This window comes from Sorex fumeus, unplaced genomic scaffold (genome assembly GCF_029834395.1).
Source record: "Sorex fumeus unplaced genomic scaffold, SorFum_2.1 ptg000047l, whole genome shotgun sequence".
NCBI classification, from domain to species: Eukaryota; Metazoa; Chordata; class Mammalia; order Eulipotyphla; family Soricidae; genus Sorex; species Sorex fumeus.
The window spans coordinates 43,151,627-43,172,782 of record NW_026606104.1 but is presented as its reverse complement, the minus strand read 5'-3'; the positions used below and the strand labels follow the sequence as shown (position 1 = coordinate 43,172,782).

The 21,156-nt window shown below is 48.7% G+C and overlaps 1 protein-coding gene across 1 annotated transcript; it reads right to left on the bottom strand.

Moving 5' to 3' along the window:
• Positions 1-839: 839 nt before the first annotated feature.
• On the bottom strand, positions 840-15,416 carry NUDC (nuclear distribution C, dynein complex regulator). Its single transcript, XM_056123052.1, has 9 exons — positions 15,216-15,416; positions 11,488-11,565; positions 4,341-4,544; positions 4,183-4,248; positions 3,197-3,319; positions 2,907-3,101; positions 1,691-1,774; positions 1,481-1,599; positions 840-1,110 (listed from the first exon to the last, which is right to left on the bottom strand). The coding sequence occupies exons 1-9, from the start codon at positions 15,294-15,296 to the stop codon at positions 1,059-1,061; spliced, it is 1,002 nt and encodes a 333-aa protein (XP_055979027.1). The 5' UTR covers positions 15,297-15,416; the 3' UTR covers positions 840-1,058.
• Positions 15,417-21,156: the final 5,740 nt, after the last annotated feature.

Here is a 21,156-nt window from a genome sequence, read left to right as displayed (position 1 = left end):
ATGACCTGAGAAAATGTTGTGTCTTGGGTTTTGTTTTCCCCAGTGGTTCCAGCAGCCACCAGGATCTACCTGGTGGTGTTCAAGAAACCATGTAGTGCCAGGCTGCCTCAAACCTGGGGCATTGTGCTTGCCAGGTATGCCCTCAAGCCCTTGAAGCCATCTTCTGGGCCCTAGTATTAAGATTTAGAAACACTTGATCCAGGGTTAGAGGGGACACACTGTGAGTGAAGTGGTCGAAATGAAATGTATCCTGTGAAGGCACAGAGATAGGATTTGCCTTACATGCAGCCAACCTGGGTTTGATCCCTGGTCTCCTGAGAACTGCCAGGAGTGGTCCCTGAGTACTTCCATGAACCTGGTTGGGCTGGGTCATGAATGGGCCCCATTCAGAACCTGACACATATGTTTTGCAGTCAGAAAAACTCAACCTTGGCTCAAAATCATATAGACAAATGCCCTGTTTTAATACTTCCTTTAAATCAGGGTAGGCCAAAATGGGTGATACTCCCCTCTGGGGTTGTTAGAAGGATTTGGGGGTCAGATGGGAGGTGGGTGGGAGACAATAGTAGACTTAGGTATAACTGGGTGCTTTACTTAAAGGTAGATTTCCAAGAGGGCATTGGTGATGCCTTTTTTTCCCCTCCTCAATGGTAACAGAAGGTCAAGTAAATTTGGGAACTCTTGGTTTCTGCTTTTAGTAACAGGCCATTAATCCCCAGAGAGAGACAAGAACTTGCCCTCAGGTCATACCAGAGGATCTGGTATGAAGCCAGATCCCCAACTCGCAGCAGTAGTTCTATGTGGCCTGTTCCCCACAGAGAGACTGTAAGACACAGGGAGAAGTGAGTAAATAGCTCTAATGTGTAACAGTAGGCCAACTGAGGAAGAAAGGACCCCCAGGGCCCCAGCCCTTCTCCCCTTAATGCCTCGGGTCCTGTGTGCTTGGGCCAGTCCCATGCCTGCACCAGCCCTGAGGCCCCTAAGTTCCAAGCAAGGGTGAGAAGGGAAGATGGGTGGTTGGAGGTTCAGTCCAAGAGTTCCAGGAGCAAACATAGGAGCTAGTTGAATTTGGCCTTGGAAAAATCCATCTCTGGGTGTTGATCCATGAACCTGAGGAGGGGAAGTGGGGAAAAAGAGTCAGAGAGGCCATCTCTCTGCCTTCTCCCAGCCCCACACAAGGTGCATCTCTTCAGAGCAGGAGCAACTGGAGCAGGGGCCAGCTGGGTGGGAGACCCAGGTTGGGGCACCACACCAAACTCTTATCCTGGAGGTGGCCATGACCTCCGATTACCTCTCCCTCCCCACCCTGAGGCGGCCTTGCCCTCACAATGACCCCTGCAGGTGATTAAGGTAGGCAGCCGGAGTCTATAAAGCCATAAACTGCCTGGCTCCTCCCCGCCCGTGTTCTGCTCAGTGACCTACTCGCAGCTTTCCCACCATCCGGTTCCAAATCCCCACACCCTCATCTCCAGGTGCTCACTTCTTCAGGATCTCTTGTTTCTTCTGCTCATCGGAGGTGGGAAGCCCCATGGACTTCTGTCTCTGGTCGTACATCATTTTCTCTACCATGCTGCGGGTCTCACTGTCCAGGTCTGAGAGCTGGGGGCAGGCAGAGCAAGACATGAGTGAGGTGCTGAGGCCCTCCAAACCCATCACCTCCCAGCGGAAGCTCCAACTAGCCAAGGCTCACCTTGGAATTCTCAGGGTTGATCTTCTTGGTATTGATCTCAGGGTCACTGGCCACCAGGCGACTCCACCATTCCATCTTGTTGATCTGAAAGAACGAGAAATAGAATATCAGGGACAGAGGCGAGTCCCAGGAACCACCAACTGTTCCCTGCCGTAACTCTGGTCCACTTCCTGACCCACAAAGACCTGCGCTCTAGTGCAGATGAGCAAGAATCTGTCCTCCCCAGCAGCTGGGCGAGTCTAACACAGAAAGCAGGTCGGGGGCAAGGAGACAGCTCAATGGGTGGAGTGCATGTTTTGCACACAGGGGGCAGGGATTCTGTCCCCAAAGTTCACCCTAAGTACAGCCAAATCTAATCCCAAAACCAAAAAAGAAAAAATAACCCAGCTGAACAAAGGAAAGAATGAAACCCTGAGAGGTAGTCACTTGAGGAAGAGAGCGAGACGGCTGTGGACCCTCCACACAAGTAGATCACTACAGTGGGAACAGGGACATAGCAAGCAGGCACCCCAGAGAGGCCTCCTGTGCCCACGCTTCTGGAACCCCTGGCACTCCAGAGACCACTTTTATTTACTGGGGTCTGCATTGCCTGTCTGGGATGAGGGAAACAGGCTCCTGGTTTTCTGTTTTGTTTGCTGCTCTCTCTCCAGCACATAGGGTAGCTATCTGAGTATCTACAGAACTGAGGATGGAGTGATAGTTCGGTGGATAGAACAACTGCCTTGCAATAGTTGGCCCGGTTCCGATTCCACCACATATGGTCCCCCAAGCCCCATACCAGTCCCACACCAGAAGTAATCCCTGAGCACTGCTGAGCGTTGTCCAAAAAAAAAAAAAAAAAAAAAAAAAAAAAGACCAGAGAGTTATACTTGCATGTAGCAGGCTCAGGTTTGATTCCCGGAACCCCACCTGGTCCCCTCAAGCCCTGCCAGGAGTGATCTCTGAGCACCACGGAGTAAGGCCAAAAACGAAACAAGCAAAAAGAACCAAACACACACAAACCCGAAGGGCACTTAGCAGCCAACAGTGGTGAGCACTCATTCCTCTAGACGGGAGCCTGTACGAACCTCCCAGCTGCCCCTTCCTGACTCAAATGAAACAGACCTACTTGTTTGGGGAATTAAATGAGAAACGCCCACCAGGTTCCAGCATGTGGCCCACAAAATGATCCAACGCCCTGCCCTGCCCACCCCTCAGGAGGCAAGGCCCCTTGTACCTTCTCCAAATGCACAGTCACCACCTTGCCGTCCTCGATAAGCCACGAGCTCTCCTCCACTTTCACTTCGTTGTACAGCTCCCCGTCGATGATTGCGGGCTGGCCCTTTAGTCCTACCCGGAGGTGCCGCCGCTGGATATCCACCACCACATCCTTCCCCTTCAGTCGGAAGTTCACACGGAAGGGTACTGCCAGCTGCATGGGGCATAGCAGTCAAGAAGAGTCAAGAAGGGCCAAGGAAGGGCCCCTGAGCCCCAGGCTGATTCCCAGACCCCAGTGCCACAACTCACGTCTAGCTCCGACAGGGTCTGGGTCCAGCGGTAATTGGGAAGGTCTGCCCCATTGCCGAGATTGGGCTTCAGTTTCCCTTTGTCCTTCTCATCTTCCTCTTCTTCGTCCTCCTCCTCTGCCTCCTGCTCAATCATGGTTGTTCAGTTGCTTACCTGACAGGGAAGCTCAATGGGGCTGCCCAGGGCTGGCACTAGACATGGTCACACAGTGTGACAGGCCTGGGCCCGCCCACACTCTGGCCCGCTGGGAGCCAGAGGTAAAAACCTGGGGTCAGTCAGAGAGGACCCAGCTAGGGGCCCAAGTCAGAGGGCTCGAGAAGGTGCAGAAGAGGAGCCGGAGAGTTTAGCAGGTAAGGTGCTTGCCTTGCACAAAGCTGACCTGGGTTAGATCCTCGCCAGGGTTGATCCCTGAGTGCACGAGTAAGCCGTGAGCACCAAATGTGGCCCACAAAAACAAAATAAGAAAGAAACAAAAAGGCACAAAAGAACATCAAAGGCATCCCAAGGCCATGATCTACTTCCTTTCGGTGTCGAGAGGCTTGAGAACCTAGTCTCAGACCAGACCCTCTGGAAGGCTAAAGAAATAATGGCAAGCACTGTCTGGGGAGCTACCATGAAGTCTGCACGGGGGGGTGGGGGGGGGGGAACGGGAGGGGGACGGGGGGACACAGGCTGCAAAGCACACGCCCCACTGCCTCACAGTGCCCTGTGCACCCAGCTCACCCCAATGATGCTCTCTAGAGAGCTGGGACTTTCCTGCCAAGGCTTAAGGCCACTGAGTTTGGGTGGTTTTTTGGTTAATTTTGTGCTACACCAGATGGCACTCGGAAACATATATGGTGCAGGAGATCAAACTGATGCTAGTCAATGGTTCTAATTAGGATCGTGAAATATAGGAAGCACCCCCAAAGGTGAAGGGGAGTGCATTCTAGGTGAAGAGAAAGGCCCCAGTCCCTGCAAAGTTTCCGGTCTGCAGTCCATCTCACCTGCTTCCCTGCTGAGCCAAGGCTGCCATTCTTGAGGTGGGCCTCCTGATTCTCTGCATCCTTTTTCTGTGGCAAAGAACAAAGCAGGTAAACAAAAGGACCCCCAAGTCCCAGTATCGTGGGATTAGAGGGAGTGAGGGAGGAAAGCCCTCGCTGACCTGCTCAATCTCCAACTGCAGCCTCTCGGCCTCCTCATCAGTCAGTTCCTTGATCTGGGGCCCAGTGGTGTCTGACTTGGCCTCCTTGGCCAGCCTGGCTGCTCGTTCTGCCTTCTCCCTCCGTTCAGACTCCTGCCGGGCTCTTTTCTCCCTCCGGGCCTTCTGTGCCAACTGGTTGTGATGACTGAAGGTCTGTGTGATCAACTGGGGAAGGAAGAGAAGGTGAGGTAGCATTGCGGCAGGGAACAGAGAAAAGATGGGAATCTAGTTCCTTCCTTTCTGCTGGGTACATGGGCAAAGAATGCATGAAGAACACAGTTTCTACCTCTCTAAAATGGGGATAGCATACACCTATTAGACGAACTTGCAACGGAATATCTATAAGCACAATGAATGACTACTTAGAAAAGACACAGTCCCGGGGGCTGGAGTGATAGCACAGCGGGTGGGGCGTTTGCCTTGCATGCGGCCGACCTGGGTTTGATTCCCAGCATCCCATATGGTCCCCTGAGCACCGCCAGGGGAAATTCCTGAGTGCAGAGCCAGGAGTAACCCCTGAGCATCACCAGGTGTTACCCAAAAATTTAAAAAAAAAAAAAAGACACAGTCCCTTATCTTGCAGTACAGACCCTGAGTTACACAACCAAATTCCATTCCAGGCTTTGTCGGCCCCAAGCAAATTCTAGCTACTGGCTTAACTTGTGAGAGCTTCAGTTTCCTCACTTGTGAGGATAAACCCAGAGTGATGGTGCAGAGTGATGTGTGCTACTAAAGTCCTTCGCTGGAGAATGAGCAGCTAGAAGCAAGCCTCAGTCCCTCAAGTGCCACCCCCAAGCTCTCAGGCCTTCCTAAGTGTTCACGCAGCTACCTGGCTGCCTCTCCCACAGGGCCACTGCAGCACGACACACCCATAGCTCCCTGGCAGAGAACAGGAAGAAGAGTCTGGGCCACCTCCCTGCATGCAAGCCCCATTTCAAGTCCTTTCTCTCCGCACACCTCCTTGGGCATTCCAAACACACAGTCCTTGACAACAGGCTTCCTGGTATCCAGTCTACGCCTGGCTGTGGTGCTCACACAGACCGTTGACTGGAGGTCTGTTGTTTCCACCATCCAGAGACTCAACCCAGGCCTTGCTCTGTCACACTGTCACTGCCACACACAGTGCTGGCTTCTCAGCATGCCTCGCCTGGCTGAGGCAAAGACCCCGTGCGCTGATAAGGAGAAGTCAACACGTGTACTGGGACAGCTCAGGACCTGGCTGGGGACCGGCAGCTAGGAGCGCAGAGCCAGGATTAAGCATCATCTGGCACTTGTTAGAAATGTGCCATCTCGGGCAAGGAGATAGAACAGGAGTTAAGGCATTTGTCTTGCATGGGGCCAACTCCAATTCAAACTGTCCCCTAAGCACTGCTCTGTCAAGGGCTAACCCCGAGCATATTTTGAGCACCGCCAGGCATGGCTCAAAAACTGGGGAAGAAAAAGTTCCACCTTGGGCCCCACCCAAGACCCACTGAGAATCCACAATTTGGGGGCTGAAGAGTCACGCCATCTCTTATTTCCCCCTTCTCTTCCTCACACTGTGAATACACTCCAGTTCAGTGCTCATGGGGGTGCTCCTTATTTCTAACCGTGGTACTCACACACAGCAGTCCATGCGCCAGAGGTCACACCTTCCGGGGTTTCAGACAGCAGAGCATCTGACCATGTGTGGCCCATGCTATGGCCCTAGGGACCAAAGCCGCTGAAGGATTCCAGGGCCAAAGCCTGCATTAAGAAGTTTTCTGCTAGTTCTTTTGCTCCAGGTGACATGGAGATTTGAGTTCCAGGTGTGGTCTTCATTTGTGTGGTCTGACCCTTGTCATCTCTGTTATTGTTTGATTTGGATTTTTGGGCCACACCTGGCAATGCTCAGGACTTAGTCCTCGCTCTGCACTCAAAAATCACTCGTGGCAGGCTCTGGGGACCATATGGGGTGTCAGGCATGGAACCCAGGTTAGCCGCATGCAAGCCGAGAGCCCTACTCGCTGTACTAGGGCCCCCTATTCTATCATTTCTAAGGATAGACTTGTACAAGATAATCTTGGTCCAGAATGCTCTTCCTTGTCCCTACTCCCTACTCCCAGATCCCCAGGCACCTTAATACCTGCACTCAAGGACCAGTGCAAAGTCTCCCTTGAGTTTTGGCAGCCAGGGCACACACCCACTGCAGAACTCAGCCCTGCAGGCCCCACATTTGATCAGTGGCAATAAGCATCTTGCAGGCATCTCTGAGCCACCACTGCAGAGAAGGGCCAACACAGGGCTCAGGTCACCAGAGTCAGCTAGGGATTCCCAGGCCAAGGGTTCTGCCCGATGCCCTATGTCCTCATTCAAATGCTGCCAATTCCTCCTCTACTCCACCACCCCCAAGATCATGCCACTCTGCAGAAACACCCCCCAACACGCACTCTGTATGTTAAAGGACATCCCAAGTGTACCCCCAAACCAAATGGGTTCACACAACATGGCATGTGTACAGGGGCTACCTGGAGGCCAGTCTGCTGTCAGCAAGACAGCTATGCCAGCAGAGACTGTTCACAAGAGGGCTTTGCTCCCAAGTTTCTGACCTCAGACCTTGAACCCAAAGCAGGCACCAATCAGCGTGGAGGGGTGAGAGGCGCAGGCCCTCCCTTTCCCAGCCCTTCAGTCGGCAATTCCTCTCTGTCCAAGCTCCTGGAGGGCAGGGCTGAACCATAGGCAGAGACAAGGCCAATCACAGCAGCCCCCACTCTTCCTCCCCTCTCCTCCCACCAGCTTTCCTAGGCCCAGCCCTGGCAGAGACCCTGACCTTAAGGTGCCACCTGGCAGGTTGGGGCATGGGGGCTTAGCATGAGGGGTTGGAGAGATGGTACAGCAGACAGGGCACTTGTTTGCACATGGTCAACTCGGTTCAATCCCCGGAATCCAATATGGTCCTCCAGGCACTGCCAGGATTAATCCCTGAATATAGATTAAGTCTTGAACAACTCCAGATGTGGCCCCAAAACAAACAAAAAACACCCCAAAACAGAAATTGCCCACTTTTATCTTTTCTGTCAAGTTCCTATGTATTAAAGTAGGTGTCACACCTGATCTGCCTACTGTATTGTGCATTTCCCCCCAATTCTACTGTTTTTTAGTTGATTTTCTATGTCTCCTTTTGGAATACAAGTTTGTACATTTGGTTTTTTTTTGTTTGTTTATTTTTGTTTTTGGGTCACACCTGGCAATGCAGAGGTTACTCCTGGCTCTGCACTCAGGAATTACCCCTGGCGGTGCTCAGGGAACCATATGAGATGCTGGGAATCGAACCTGGGTCGGCCATATGCAAGGCAAATTGCCCTACCCGCTGTGCTGTTGCTCCAGTCCCAAGTTTCTATATTTGAAGAAGTAAACACCTTCTCTTTCGAAGCTTCTAGATTTTTATCTTACATGGTCTCCCCACCGGGCTTTCTAGCTTTCCTTCCAAGACTTCTCCAGGGTCTGAGGATGGTTCAGTGGTAGCATCTGCCTTGTACCAGTGAGGAATTGATCCCTGTACCACCCCCATGCTTAGTAAGCACAGCAGGGTGTGACCCAACCAACCTCTGTCCCCAAATTTAAAGCTGGTCTGCAGAGATCACCCAAAATGCTCCAGTACATATTTTGCATGTGGGAGGTCCAGGTACAATCACTGCTGGGAGTGATCCGAAGCACCAAATAAACTTGCATAGTTTGAGCATTACCACATTTGTAGCTTGGTTCCCCCTCCACACACAAAAAAACAAAAAACATAAAGCGTCAATGCTTACTGGACCTAAGCATTTCCGGGTTTGACCCCTTTTAAAAAGGAGGTCCGGAGATGTAGCTCAGCTGAAGGGTACATGTTTTGCAAATACAAAACCAAGGGTTTGATCCCCAGCACCAAATAAATTTAAGAACTAAGAGTATTTTTGTATTCTCTGTAGCATGAAACCTGCTATGTATTTTTGTATTTTCTACCTGCTATGAAGACTGAAACACAGTAAGTTCCTTAGGAAAATACTAACATTTGATCACGGAATGTTACCTACTCCTGCCCTGAGCTGGGGTGCTCTATATATGTACCCATTGTACTGCCTCTGAGAAGCCAGTGAATTCTAAATCCCACACCACATATGGCCTCAAGAGGCTCAGAAAAGGTATTGCGGGGGCCAGAGAGATAGCACAGGAGGGAGGGCACTTGCCTTGCAAGTAGCTAACCTGGGTTTGATCCAGAGCACCCCATATGGTCCTCTGAGCTTTGCCAGGAGTGATCCCTGAGCACAGAGTAAGCCCCGAGCGCCGTCAGGTACGTCCACTACCCCCTGAAAAAAGAGACTGTGAAGTGGTAGTCACTTATCTCTATTTTCTCTTTCTAGCATAAGGAAGCCTCTGTAATAAAGATTATTACCCCCTACTAGGGAAGGAAAATGAGGCTCGGAGTGAGTCCCCAAGGCCACAGCTGTTCAGCGGTGGTGACAGAGGATTCAAACTACCATCTGCCTGGCTCCAGAGGCCAGGTTAGTTACAAGTTCAACTATCAATGACATCCAAAGTAGGTGCTCAGGCAGATGAGTGACCATATGACATAGAGAACAGGAGAGAATATAAGCAGGTTTCCCTAGCCCGAGTTCGACAACTTCCAGGCAAGAGCAGACCTGATGACACAAAGAGGCAAGGGGTGTGCAGGTCCGGGAGGGCCACACACCAGGGGCTCCAACAGCCCTCTGAACCTAACATTCTGGACTCACATTCCCGGGGACTTCAAGCACCATTTCCTCACAAAGCCATTCCCTGAGCCCCCAATCTAGATTAGCCCCATTTTATCCTCCCAGGGTATCTGCCTAATCACTTGTCTTTAAAAAAAAAAAATATATATATATATATGTATATATACTGGGCTGGAGTGATAGCACAGCGGGTAGGGCATTTGCCTTGCATGCGGCTGACCCGGGTTCGAATCCCAGCATCCCTTATGGTCCCCTGAGCACCGCCAGGAGTAATTCCTGAGTGCAAAGCCAGGAGTAACCCCTGTTCATCACCGGGTGTGACCCAAAAAGCAAAAAATAAATAAATAAAAAATTATACTGCCCTCCACATACAAGATCCAAGAAGACAAACATCATGCTTATATTCACCTCCCTGTAATCTCAGCATCTGACATCATCAACACAGGTAGTAGGTGGTCAATAAATATTCACTGAACAAATAAATGACTGATAAGGTGGCTTGGTCCCCCAAAACAGGAGGTGCTGTACCAAAACAGAAAGACTAGTTGAATCAAATGAAGTCTTACAGAGAAGGGAGCTCCACCTGCTTCCCCTTTCCAAAGAAGAGGAAAGGATGGACGTCTCCCAGGCCAGTCACAGACCAGGTTTCCAAGTCTCCTACTCTTGGGCCAACGCGTGTTCCTGACAGAGTAGCCTCAGCTCTTTAGGTCCAATTACAAATACGAATTTTAAAAACCACAAGATCACAGAAAGGGGCATATGGATTATATTCTCCTCATTAGCATGTTATGTTTAAGTGGGGAAAAAAAAAGATAAAAATCACAGTACAGAGGCCGCAGTGGTTAGGGCATTTGCCTTGCAGGCAGGCTGACCTGGATTTGATGCCTAGCATGCCGTATGCTCCCTGGAGCACCACCAGGAGTAACCCCTGAGCATAAATGAAATAAAAATCATAGTACATTCAATGATACCACCTTCATGATTTATCAATCTTTAAAAATGTAGTAACAGGGTTGGGGCTGAAGAGATAGCACAGCAGGTAGGGCGTTTGCCTTGCACGCAGCCGACCCGGGTTCGATTCCCAGCATCCCATATAGTCCCGCTGAGCACCGCCAGGAGTAACTCCTGAGTGCAGAGCCAGGAGTGACCCAGAAAGAAAAAAATAAATAAATATACACTATTAAAAATGTAGTAACAGGGTTGAGGAGACAGCTCTAAGGGTCATCGCTGCATGCAGAAGCCCCAAGCTCAATCCTTGGCAAATGTTATCCCAAACATCACTGGAAGTGACCCCAAAATAACTTTTTTGTTTCTGTTTTAGGGTCACACCACCTAGGTGGTGCTCAAAGTTTATTCCTGGCAAGCTCAGTGAACTGTGAAGTGCTGGGACTGATGCAAGATAAGCAACCTACCTGCTGTACTATCTCTCTCCAGCCCCCTCCCACCCATACCCTTTTTTCTTTTGGTTTCTGGGCCGCACCTGGTAGTACTGGGAAACCTATGGGGTGCCAGGGATCAAAACCATGTCAGTTGAGTGCTAGCTAAGAGCCCTACCAGCTGTATATCACTTTGCCTCTCCCAAATAATTCTTTTTTTTTTAAATTTTTATTAGTGAAACACCATGAGGTACAGTGTAGACTTACAAATTTTTGTGCTTGGGTTTCAGTTATACAATGATCGAATACCCATCCCTCTAAGAGTGCCCATTCTCTACCACCACTGATCCCAGTATCCCTCCCCAAATAATTCTTAAGAATTAAAAATTACGAGCAGAGAAGTAACTCAACTGGCTGGAGCACATCATTGCAATGCAGAAGACCTGGGTCCAGCCCCTGGCACTGCCTGGTTCCCCAGCACCACCAGAAGCAAATTCCAGGAACAGCCCCTGAGGACTGCTAGGTGTGGCCAAAAACCAAAAAATAGTAACAATTTTTTTTGATTATTTTAAAAAATTTTAAGGGGCTAGAGATATGTATAGCGGGCAGGACACTTGCCTTGCAAGCAGCCAACCCAGGTTTGATCCCATTATCCCATATGGTCCCCTGAGCTCCACAGGAGTGATCCCTGAGTGCAGAGCCAGGAGTAAGCACCGTGAACACTGCCAGGCGTGTCTAAAAAACCCAAACCAAAACCAAAACATAACAAAAAAAAGTTTAAGATCAAAGTGCCAAATACTCCTAAGCTGATATTCTCATTTGTGACACAGGGAAACTAACAACTGCCCCCTTAATATGCTAAAGGATCATGGGAAATAGGATTTCAAGCATCCAGCATACAGTGGCTTCCACCAAGCAGTAAGCTTCATGGCCTGTTACGCTGGTCACTAACATGCCTGAGGAAACAGGAATGCTTTTCCACAGAAGGAATGTTGCTGCCCAAGGGACAGGTCCATAACTCACCTTCTCTGCCATCCCCTCTTCTCCTCCAACAAAAAAGTCTGTTTTGCGTCGCAGGAAACTGAAAAAAGTATTCACAAGCTGAAAGAAGAATGAAAACGTGGAGGTTATTATCAAGAGAGGGAACCCAGGATTTGAGTTTCACCCAGGCACCCAAGCCTCCCAACAGAGATGTTCTCCCCAACAGGTCAACTCCATCATTCACCAAGAAGCATCATTCACCTGGGCACACGCTTGGGTCCCGTTTTCCTCTCAAGAGTGAAAGACCCTGGGGCTGAAGTGATAGCACAGCGGGTAGGGCATTTTCCTTGTACGCACCCGACGACTGGGACATATTAGCTCTGTGGCCCTGAGGAATTTTCTTTTTCCTTTTCTTTTTTTTTTTTGTAACTCGTCTGAAGGTGACTGACAGCAATGGCTACTAAGCCATGCTGCTAATTTACTTCCAAGGTTAGTTTGGCACATCAAAAATGTCTTTTTCCTTGACATAAAGAAAAAAGACAGGGGGGCTGGAGCAATAGCACAGCAGGTAGAGTGTTTGCCTTGCACGCAGCCCACCTGGATTCGATTCCCAGCATCCCATATGGTCCCCTGAGCACTGCCAGGAGTGATTCGTGAGTGCAAAGCCAGGAGTAACCCCTGAGCATTGCCGGGTGTGACCCAAAAAAGCAAAATAATAATAATAATAATAATAATAAAAGAAAAAAAGACAGGGGCTGGAGTGATAGCACAGCAGGTAGGGCATTTGCCTTGCACGCGACTGACCCGGGTTTGATTTCCAGCATCCCATATGGTCCCCCGAGCACAACCAGGAGTGATTCCTGAGTGCAGAGTCAGGAGTAACCCCTGAGCATCACTGGGTATGACCCAAAAAGAAAAAGAAAGAAAAAAGACAATGAAATGTGCACCTGAGGAATTTTCTTTACTCTGGCAAACAGGATTAGCTGCAAGACCTTTTTTTATCTGGGGCCAGGAGTAAAATGCCTGTGCTCTACCACTGAGCTACAGGCCTAGTAGGACCTTGTTCCTAGGAACCTTGTGAGGATCAAAGGAGATGAAGGAACATGAGACCATTAGCAGAGTTTGGTCAAAACCAGGAGACATCTTGCCAGAGAGTGAATCTTCATGCTTATGGACGGTGGTAACCCAGGGTGGTGACTCAGGCCTTATGTGTCCGTATTTCTAGTGCCTGTCAACAGATCAGACTCAGTAGAATTCTTGCTTAGTTAAGATCTCCGCCAGAAACTGAAGATTAGGGTCTTAATACAGTGGTTCTAAATGTGATGCTAAAATTTATCTCAATGGTTTCAATTTCTGCTACTTTTTCAATTCACTTAAAAATTAATTCATCAGGGCTGGAGCTATAGCACAGCGGGTAGGGCGTTTGCCTTGCACATGGCCAACCCGGGTTCGATTCCCAACAGCCCATATGGTCTCCTGAGCACCACCAGGAGTAATTCCTGAGTGCAGAGCTAGGAGTAACCCCTGTGCATCACCAGGTGTGACCCAAAAAGCCAAAAAAAAAATAATAATAATCAGGGCTGGAGCGATAGCACAGCAGGTAGGGCATTTGCCTTGCACATGGCCAACCCAGGTTCGATTCCCTGCATCCCATATGGTCTCCCGAGCACCGCCAGGAGTAATTCCTGAGTGCAGAACCAAGAGCAACCCTTGAGCATCACCGGGTATGACCCTAAAAGAAAAAAAAAAAAAGTGACAGAGATGAAGGTCAAAGCTTCATGCTCATCCTGAGTGTTTCCCACACTACTGAGTTATCTGGGTCCTTTCTCACTAGAATCTCTAACGGCAAAGCTATTAAGGTTGCCTCACCAAGGCTGGAACTCATGGTCTCATGCACCCCATTAAATATTTTAAGTCACAGACCATCTTCCAGGTCCAAGTCCCTGTTCTGTTATTTTGGGAAGGTGGGGGTGGGGGGAGTTAGAGGCCACACCCACCAGTGCTCAGGGATCGATCACTCACTCTGGGGCTGGAGAACCATATGCAATGCCAGGTATCTAATTGGGATTAGCTGCATGCAAGGTAAGCAAGAGCCTTACCCCCATACTATCTTTCCGTTCCCTCAAATCAAATTTTATACCAATTACTTAGGAGGGTGAAGAAGGAAAACTTTCCACTTCAGAACTGCAAAGTGGCAACTCACCCCCTCCCCAAAGGGTTCATATTACCCTAGGAACCTGAGATAATGGGATCGGAAAGCTCAAGGAAAACTAGTGCCCAATGAGAGAGGGAGTCAACGATGGACTGTGGGAAACACAATGGCCTAAGTCTGATCTCAACTAACGGCTGCCAACCTGTTCGATCCCCACATCCCATATGGTCCCCTGAGCACATCCAGGAGTAATTCCTGAGTGAAGAGCCAGGAGTACCCCTAAGCACTGCTGGGTATGGCCCAAAACCAAAAAACTAGTTCTAGAGGAGCCTGTTAAATATCATGGGAACATCCTTGCCCTTATCCTACCTTGATCTCTTAAGAGAACCATAAAATATTCTTGACAGGATGTTGTTCTCCATTTTTCTGCTCCAAAAACCTGCTACAGATCTATACTATGTTTGTCCTTATCATTCATGCACTGTGTGTTGTGTCTGGTTTCCACAGAAATAAAGATTTTTTCTTTTGAGGCAGAGGGAGGGGGGTTGGGTTCACACCCGGCTGTGCAATCAGGAATCACTCCTGCAGGTGCTAGGAGACCATGTTATGGTAGGGATTTAATCAGGTTCAGCATTCAAAAGGCAAGGATCTTAACCCTGTATTATCTCTCAGCACCAAATCAAACTTTTTTTTTGGGGGGGGGAGGGGGCCAGCATACTCAACAGTGCTCAGGGCCCACTCCTGATTGTGCTCAGAGATCATTCCTGGTTGGTCTCGGAGAACCATGTGATACAGGAGATCAAATCGGGGTCCACCATGTGCAAGACAAGAATCCTACCCGCTATTCTATCTCTCCAGCCCCTGAATCAAACCTTTAAAAAAGCTGTTTACCCCATCAGCCCCACGAAGGTTTCAGCTCACGTGTATCCCCAAGTCCAGTGACTACGAGACATAGTAATCATTCAACCAACACTTGTTGAACGAACAAGTATGATAATTGAGAATTCCTTATTTCTGTCGCTACAAGATGCTTCTCTCCTACAAAGACTCAGAAAATAGGGACTTGGAGCCCTCTCAGAAACAAAGAAAAAGAAAAAGACGTGAAAAGTTGATAGGCGCTAAAAACAAATGGAGACTCCTAATACTGCACTTTTAAGACCTAAAGAGACCACGTGCTAATACCACCCCGCCCCAGCTCGGCCTCCCCACCCCTAATCATTCTAGTTCCAAGTTTTCGTGGCTGCAAATGACTATCTCGTTCTAAGGGATGCTCTTGGAATGTGCCCATTCGAGAGGGGACCGGGACCGGAAGCACGAGTGGGAGCGGGGGGGGGGGGGGGGAGGGAAAGATTGGTGATTCCGAGCTGCTTCCGGGGACGGGTCGGGGACGGCCGAGGTTGCTAAGACAGGACGGGTCCGAAACCGATTATTAAAGGAGCGGACACGCGGCGCAGAGCGCAGGCCGGAAGCCAGGGGCGCGGAGAGAATGCGCGGGATGTTCCAGTGACCCGCGAGGCCCAGGGCTGGATCTCGGCACTCGAGGAGCAGAGAAAGCATGGTCGTCCGGGGAGGTGGGTGCCGCCGGGCTAGGCCGGGCCGACGCCGCGCGGGCCGTTACCTCCTGTACGCCACCCTCGTGCTGTTGAGCCATGGCCAGCAACATGCCGTCGAATCGCTCCTCCTCCTGCTCTCCGCCCATCGCGCCGGCTCCCAGCTACGATCCAAGACCCGAGCTCTGCACTAGCGTCCAGCGCCTCCTCCGCTCCTTCTGAGAGCGTCCGGCCCAACGGCTCCAGGGCGCCTTCCGCAGCGGAGCCGGAAATACGCTTCCACCCGGCTGCCTAGGCCCGCCTTCTCGCCCTCTCTTCCCGCCTTCCTCCCGGCCTTCGACCATTGACCGCACGGCACACAGCCCGCTTTGCCGGCCATTGGTCAGCGTACTGAGCCAATCAACGCGCGCGTCCAGGCACCCATGGGCGGAGCCGAAGGCTGCAAGTTTGGTGTGAGTTGCTATGGTCACCAGCCGCCTCAGAGCTTTCCAGAAAGCCCTGAACTCAAATGGAAGGGTGTTAGAAGTTAAAAAGGGGCAAATTTTGCCCCTCCGCCTTAAGAGTGACGTTCCAGCGAATATAACGTGGAACAGCTTCTAGATTGTGGAGCCAGAAGTGTCATTTATCTCTTCCAGTACTTCCATGAGATAATGGAGACCCAAAAAGAAGGCACTTGCCCCAAGGCTTTGTTATCATCATATACTGGGCCAGAATCAGTTTCCTGGACGTACAAACTGCGTAGTTGTCCAGGGTCACAGGGTCCTGTTCGAGGTTCGATGTTCTATTGTAATCCCTCAAATTTGTTTCCACTTAAAAAAAGAAAGGTGGGAGTAGGGTGGGTTGGGGCCCACTTGGGAGCTGTTCCTGGCTCTGCACTCAGGAGTTAGCACCTGTTGGTTGTCAGAGAACCGGATGTGGTGCCAGGGGTAGAACCAGAGTCAGTCACATGTAGAGCAAGCACATTACCCGTTGTACTCACTCTCCTGACCTGTAGTTTTTTTTTTTTTTAATAAATTTAGTTTTTCAGCCATACTTGGCTGTGCTCAGGACTTATTCCTCGTTCTGTGTTCAGGGACGACTCCTAGAAGGCCAAGGGGAACCATAATCATTGCCTGGCAACAAACTAGGGTCAGCTGTGTGCAAGACAAGCAACTTCACTCCTACACTGTCTCTGCTGGCCTATGACTTTTTGGGGGGGGGGGGGGTGATAGAAGAGGGACAACCCAACGGTGCTCTCAAAACTTACTTCTGGCTTTGTCCTCAGTGATCACTTCTGTTAGAACTTGAGGATTGAATGTGGTATCAAGAATTGAACTCAGATCTACCTCACGCAAGGCCTACCCTCTTTGTATCACTCCAGTCTCCAACTTGTGAAATATTTGTTCTTGTGTTTTGTTTTGGGGCCACAGCCAGAGATGTTTAGGGGCTTATTCCTAGCTGTACACTCAGAGATCACCTCCAGCAGGGTTGAGAGACCATATTAAGTACCTGGGATTGAACCAAAGTCAACTGCATTTAAGGCTAGTGCATTTCCCACTATGCTTTCTGGCCTACAAATTCTTAATTTTTTAACTGAACCCCAAATTCTCATTCTCACTTGATCCTGTAAATTATATAATGAGTGCTGCAATCACTTTCATGCTTGTTAATGTGGGGGACAGGTCGCAGCTAAGGCCAACCTCTCCACTTTGTAGTGAATATCATCATCTTAGTCTTTGCTGCTCATATAGTATCTTTTATTTTGTTTTCATAGTCTATTTTTGCAACACCCTATGGAACCCAGGGCCTCCCACATATGAAGCATGTACTCTGCGACAGAGCCATATCCCTGAATCTCAGAATTTATTTTATCACTTATTTCCTTCTTCTAGAATATTCCCTTCAACTTACGAATAAGCTTTTGTTTTGTTTGGGCACACCTAGTTGTGTTCAGCAGCTACCCTGTCTTAGAGCTGGAACTTCACTCCTGGTGGTGTACAAGGCATCATACAGGGCCAGGAATCAGGGCTAGAGTGATAATACAGTGGTTGGGCACTTGCCTTGCACACAGCTGACCCAGTTCAATCCCTGGCATCCTATCTGGTCCCCAGAGCACTGCTAGAAATAATTCCTAAGTGCAGAGCCAGGAGAAACCCTGAGCATTGCCAGGTGTGACTCCAAAATAAATAAATAAAATAAGGGTCCAGGAATCAAACCCGGGCCTCCCACATGCAAAGCATGCAGTCAGTCTCTTGGGCTGTCTCCAACCCATAAACATACACCAATGCCACCTATTTTTTTTTCTATTTGATGACTTGAATTTTTCCTCTCACCAACGAGATGTTTCATTCTTATTGACAGTAAAACTGAGAAAAATTCTTATACTTGTTTCCTAACTTCCTCATATTCCATTTCTCAATTTACTTCTGTTAGTCAGTTCATAAGATGCTGACCTTATTTGCAGGGACCTGCACAGTGCTAGAGCCAACGGGCCGCTACCACCTGACCTAACTTGACATCATTCACCCTTGCTTCCTACCGGAAACACTTTCCACTTAGGTTTATGTTATAGGTAAGATTGATTTTCCCCCAATTTATACATTGTGACTGCTTTTGGTAATGGGATTGTGTAAAGAGGTACTCAGGTTGAATTAATTCCGAAAGAACTCTAATTGGATATGACAGGTGAGCTTAGAAGAGGAAGAGGGGGCCAGAGATATATGTGGGCCTGCTTCAGTCCCAGCATCACATACTGAGTACAGAGCCAGGGCATAGCCAAATGTTGCCCAACCACTCCCACCCCCCAGCCCAATCCCCCCCCCCAAAAAAAAAGAAGGAAAAGAAGAGGAGGCCAAAAAGAGAAAAGGAAAAGGCCCTTGAGAGTTCACACACACTAAGGAAAAGTCATTGAGGATGTGAGGCAGCTGTTTGCAAACCAAAGAGTGGGCCTGAGGAGAAACCTGCCAGTACCTTGATATTGGATCCAGAGCTGCTCTAGAGCTGGGGGAAAATCACTGCATGGCTGAATCCCTCAGTGTGTACTATGCTGTTGTTGCAGCCCTTGCAATGAAGGCACTGCTGGGTCACTACACTTAGCTGGTTTCCTCACATTCATTGTCCTGTTACCCAGACCCATAAATGCTGGTGACTCTCTTCTGATTTCTCTTTCACTCCCTGTCTGTACTTTTTTCTTCAGTGATTTGATTTATCTGGCCAATCCTCTCCCGAACTCCAGGTTCATTCCTGGACAACTCCACTCAGATGATTAACAGATATCTCAAAACTCAGTTGAGTTTGGGTCGATGAAAAAGTTCTTATAATGGCTTAACAGTATAGTGCTTGCCTTACATGGATGAGGCCCAGGGTTCATTCCCAGCATCACCGAAAGAAATCCAACAAATGAAAACTATCAAGTCTTAAATTCTCAGTGCTTACCTTGTATGTGCCTGACTTGGATTTTATCCCCAGCACCCCATGTGGTCCCCCATGCCCTGCCACGCCCAACCGTGGTCAGGGCTTATTCCTGGCTCTGTGTTAAGGGATCACTCTTGTCAATTCTCGGGAACATATGGGATGCCAAGGTGTTTGCTGCATACAAAGCAAAAACCCTACCCACTGTACTATTGCTCTGGCCCCAAGAAAACATTTCTTGATCAAGTAGGCAAGACAAAAGCCAAAATCACTTCCATTATCACTTAGAAATTCACTTTTTAGGGGTCGGAGTGATAATACAGAGGGTAGGGTGCTGCCTTGCAAGCAACAGACCTCAGTTCAATTCCCAGCATCTCAAAAGGTCCCCCAAGCCCTGCCAGGAGTGATTCCTGAGTGCAGATCCAGAGGTAAGTCTTGAGCACCAAGCCAGGAGTAATTCCTGAGCTCTGCTGGGTGTGACCCAAACACCTCCCCCCCATAAAAAAGAAATTCTTTCAGTGGCCTGGAGCAATAGTACATGGGTAGGATGCTTGCCTTGTATGTGGCCAACCTGAGTTCAAGCCCCAGCATCCTGTATGGTCCCCTGAGCTCATTCTCAAGCACAGAGACAGGAATAGTTACTGAGCACTGCAGGGTGGGGGCCCCCAAGTTTTTTTTTAAAAAGTAAATTAAATTTAAAATGTCAATTCAGACCATTAACTGCACTTTTAATCTACTATAGCAAGGTTTATTCTAGTTCTTGCTATATTTATTTATACAATCCCCTGCCAATTCTGAGTACTTTGGTTTACATGATTATTTACTTAGTAGATCAAGCCTCATAGCTCTTGTTTCTCTCTCCACCTTCTTTGGGCTCAGATATGGTGAGTCTGGGGCCCCTGCCACTACAGGAAGCGTGTTCTCCCTCTAGCCACCCCCAGGGGTTCCTTCCCATTCTGGAGTTGTTTCAGAGCTGACATTTTCAGGGACAGAAAGAAAGAGGAGGCAGCAGAGTAGTTAATGAATTAAAAAATAATTTTGCGTGTTTGTTTGGGGCCACACCTGGCTTTGGAGCTGGGAATTTGAATAAAGGTTGTGGCCTTTGCAGCTAGATGCAAAGGCAAGTGCCTAACCTCCTGTACTATCTCCCTGACCCTTGAACTTGCATTTTTTTAATTAATTTTTTTGAGGGGCAAGATAACTTCTCAGGGCTTTCTTCTGACTCTGTGCTCAGGGATCACTTTTTTTTTTGCGATTTTCATACATTTTATTTTCATAAGGTAGTTCACTGGTGCCCGCTCGAGCAAATCAATGAACGGGGTGACAGTGATACAGTGATATAGTTCACAATAATTCATTACAGATAATATTCAAACACCCAACAAGCATCTTTCAAACTCCCACCCAACCAGCATCTTTCTTTTTTTTTCTTTTAGTGTTCCTGACATTTTTAAAAAATTTTTATTAGTGCAACACCATGAGGTACAATTGTAGACTTACAAATTTTTGTCCTTGGGTTTCAATTATACAATGATCCAGTACCCATCCCTCCACCAGTGCCCATTCTCCATCATTTACATTTTTTTAAAAATTTTTGTTACGTGAAACACCATGAGGGTACAGTTGTAGATTTACAAATTTTTGTGCTTGGGTTTCAATTACACAATGATCAAACACCCATCCCTCCACCAGTGCCCATTTTTCACCACACCGGGTCCTGGTATTCCTCCCATCCCCCACCCCCCATCCCACCCTGCCTCTGTGGCAGGGTATTTCCTTTTGTTCTCTCTCTCCTTTTGGGTGTTGTGGTTTGCAAAAGAGGCATTGAGTGGCAATCATGTTTGGTCCATAGTCTACTTTCAGCATGCTTCTCCCATCCTAGGAGGATCCTCCAAACACTCTTTATTTGGTGCTCCTTTCTCTATCTGAGCTCCCTTTTCCCCTAGAGTGTGTGGCTGGCCTCCAAGCCATGGAGCAAAACTCCTGGTACTAATCTTGTCCACTCTTGGGTATTAGTCTCCTATTTTGTTACTTTATGTTCTCCAGATGAATGCCATCTTTCTATGTCTATCCCTCTCTTTCTGACTCATTTCGCTTAACATGATACTTTCCATGTAGTACTACTTGTATTTAAATTTTATGACTTCATCTTTTCTAACAGCTACACAGAACTCCATTATGTAGATGTACCAAAGTTTCTTTAACCAGTCATCTGTTCTCGGGCACTCAGGTTTTTTCCAGCTTCTGGCTATTGTAAAGAGTGCTGCAATGAACAAACAAGTGCAGATGTCACTTCGACTATACTTTTTTGCCTCTCCGGGATATATTCCCAGGAGTGGTATTGCTGGGTCAAATGGGAGCTCGATTTCTAATTTTTTGAGATTCGTCCATACTCTTTTCCAGAAGGGCTGAACCAGTCGGTTTTGATTATACAATGATCAAATACCCATCCCTCCACCAGTGCCCATTTTCCACCACCATGGATAATATCCCTCCCACCCCCATTCCCCCCATCCCACCCTGCCTCTGTGGCAGGGAATTCCCTTTTGTTCTCTCTCTCCTTTTGGGTGTTGTGGTCTGCAAAAGAGGCGTCGGCATTCCCACCAGTAGTGAAGGAGG

Bases quoted from the DNA above. Each gene is read 5' to 3' on its own strand.
- NUDC (XM_056123052.1), bottom strand. From the start codon at position 15,296: ATGGGCGGAGAGCAGGAGGAGGAGCGATTCGACGGCATGTTGCTGGCC. The intron at 3,102-3,196 runs GTGAGTTGTGGC...TGCCCCATGCAG, and splicing joins AGACCCTGTCGGAGCTAGAC to CTGGCAGTACCCTTCCGTGT. The intron at 1,600-1,690 runs GTGAGCCTTGGC...GCCTGCCCCCAG, and splicing joins TCAACCCTGAGAATTCCAAG to CTCTCAGACCTGGACAGTGA.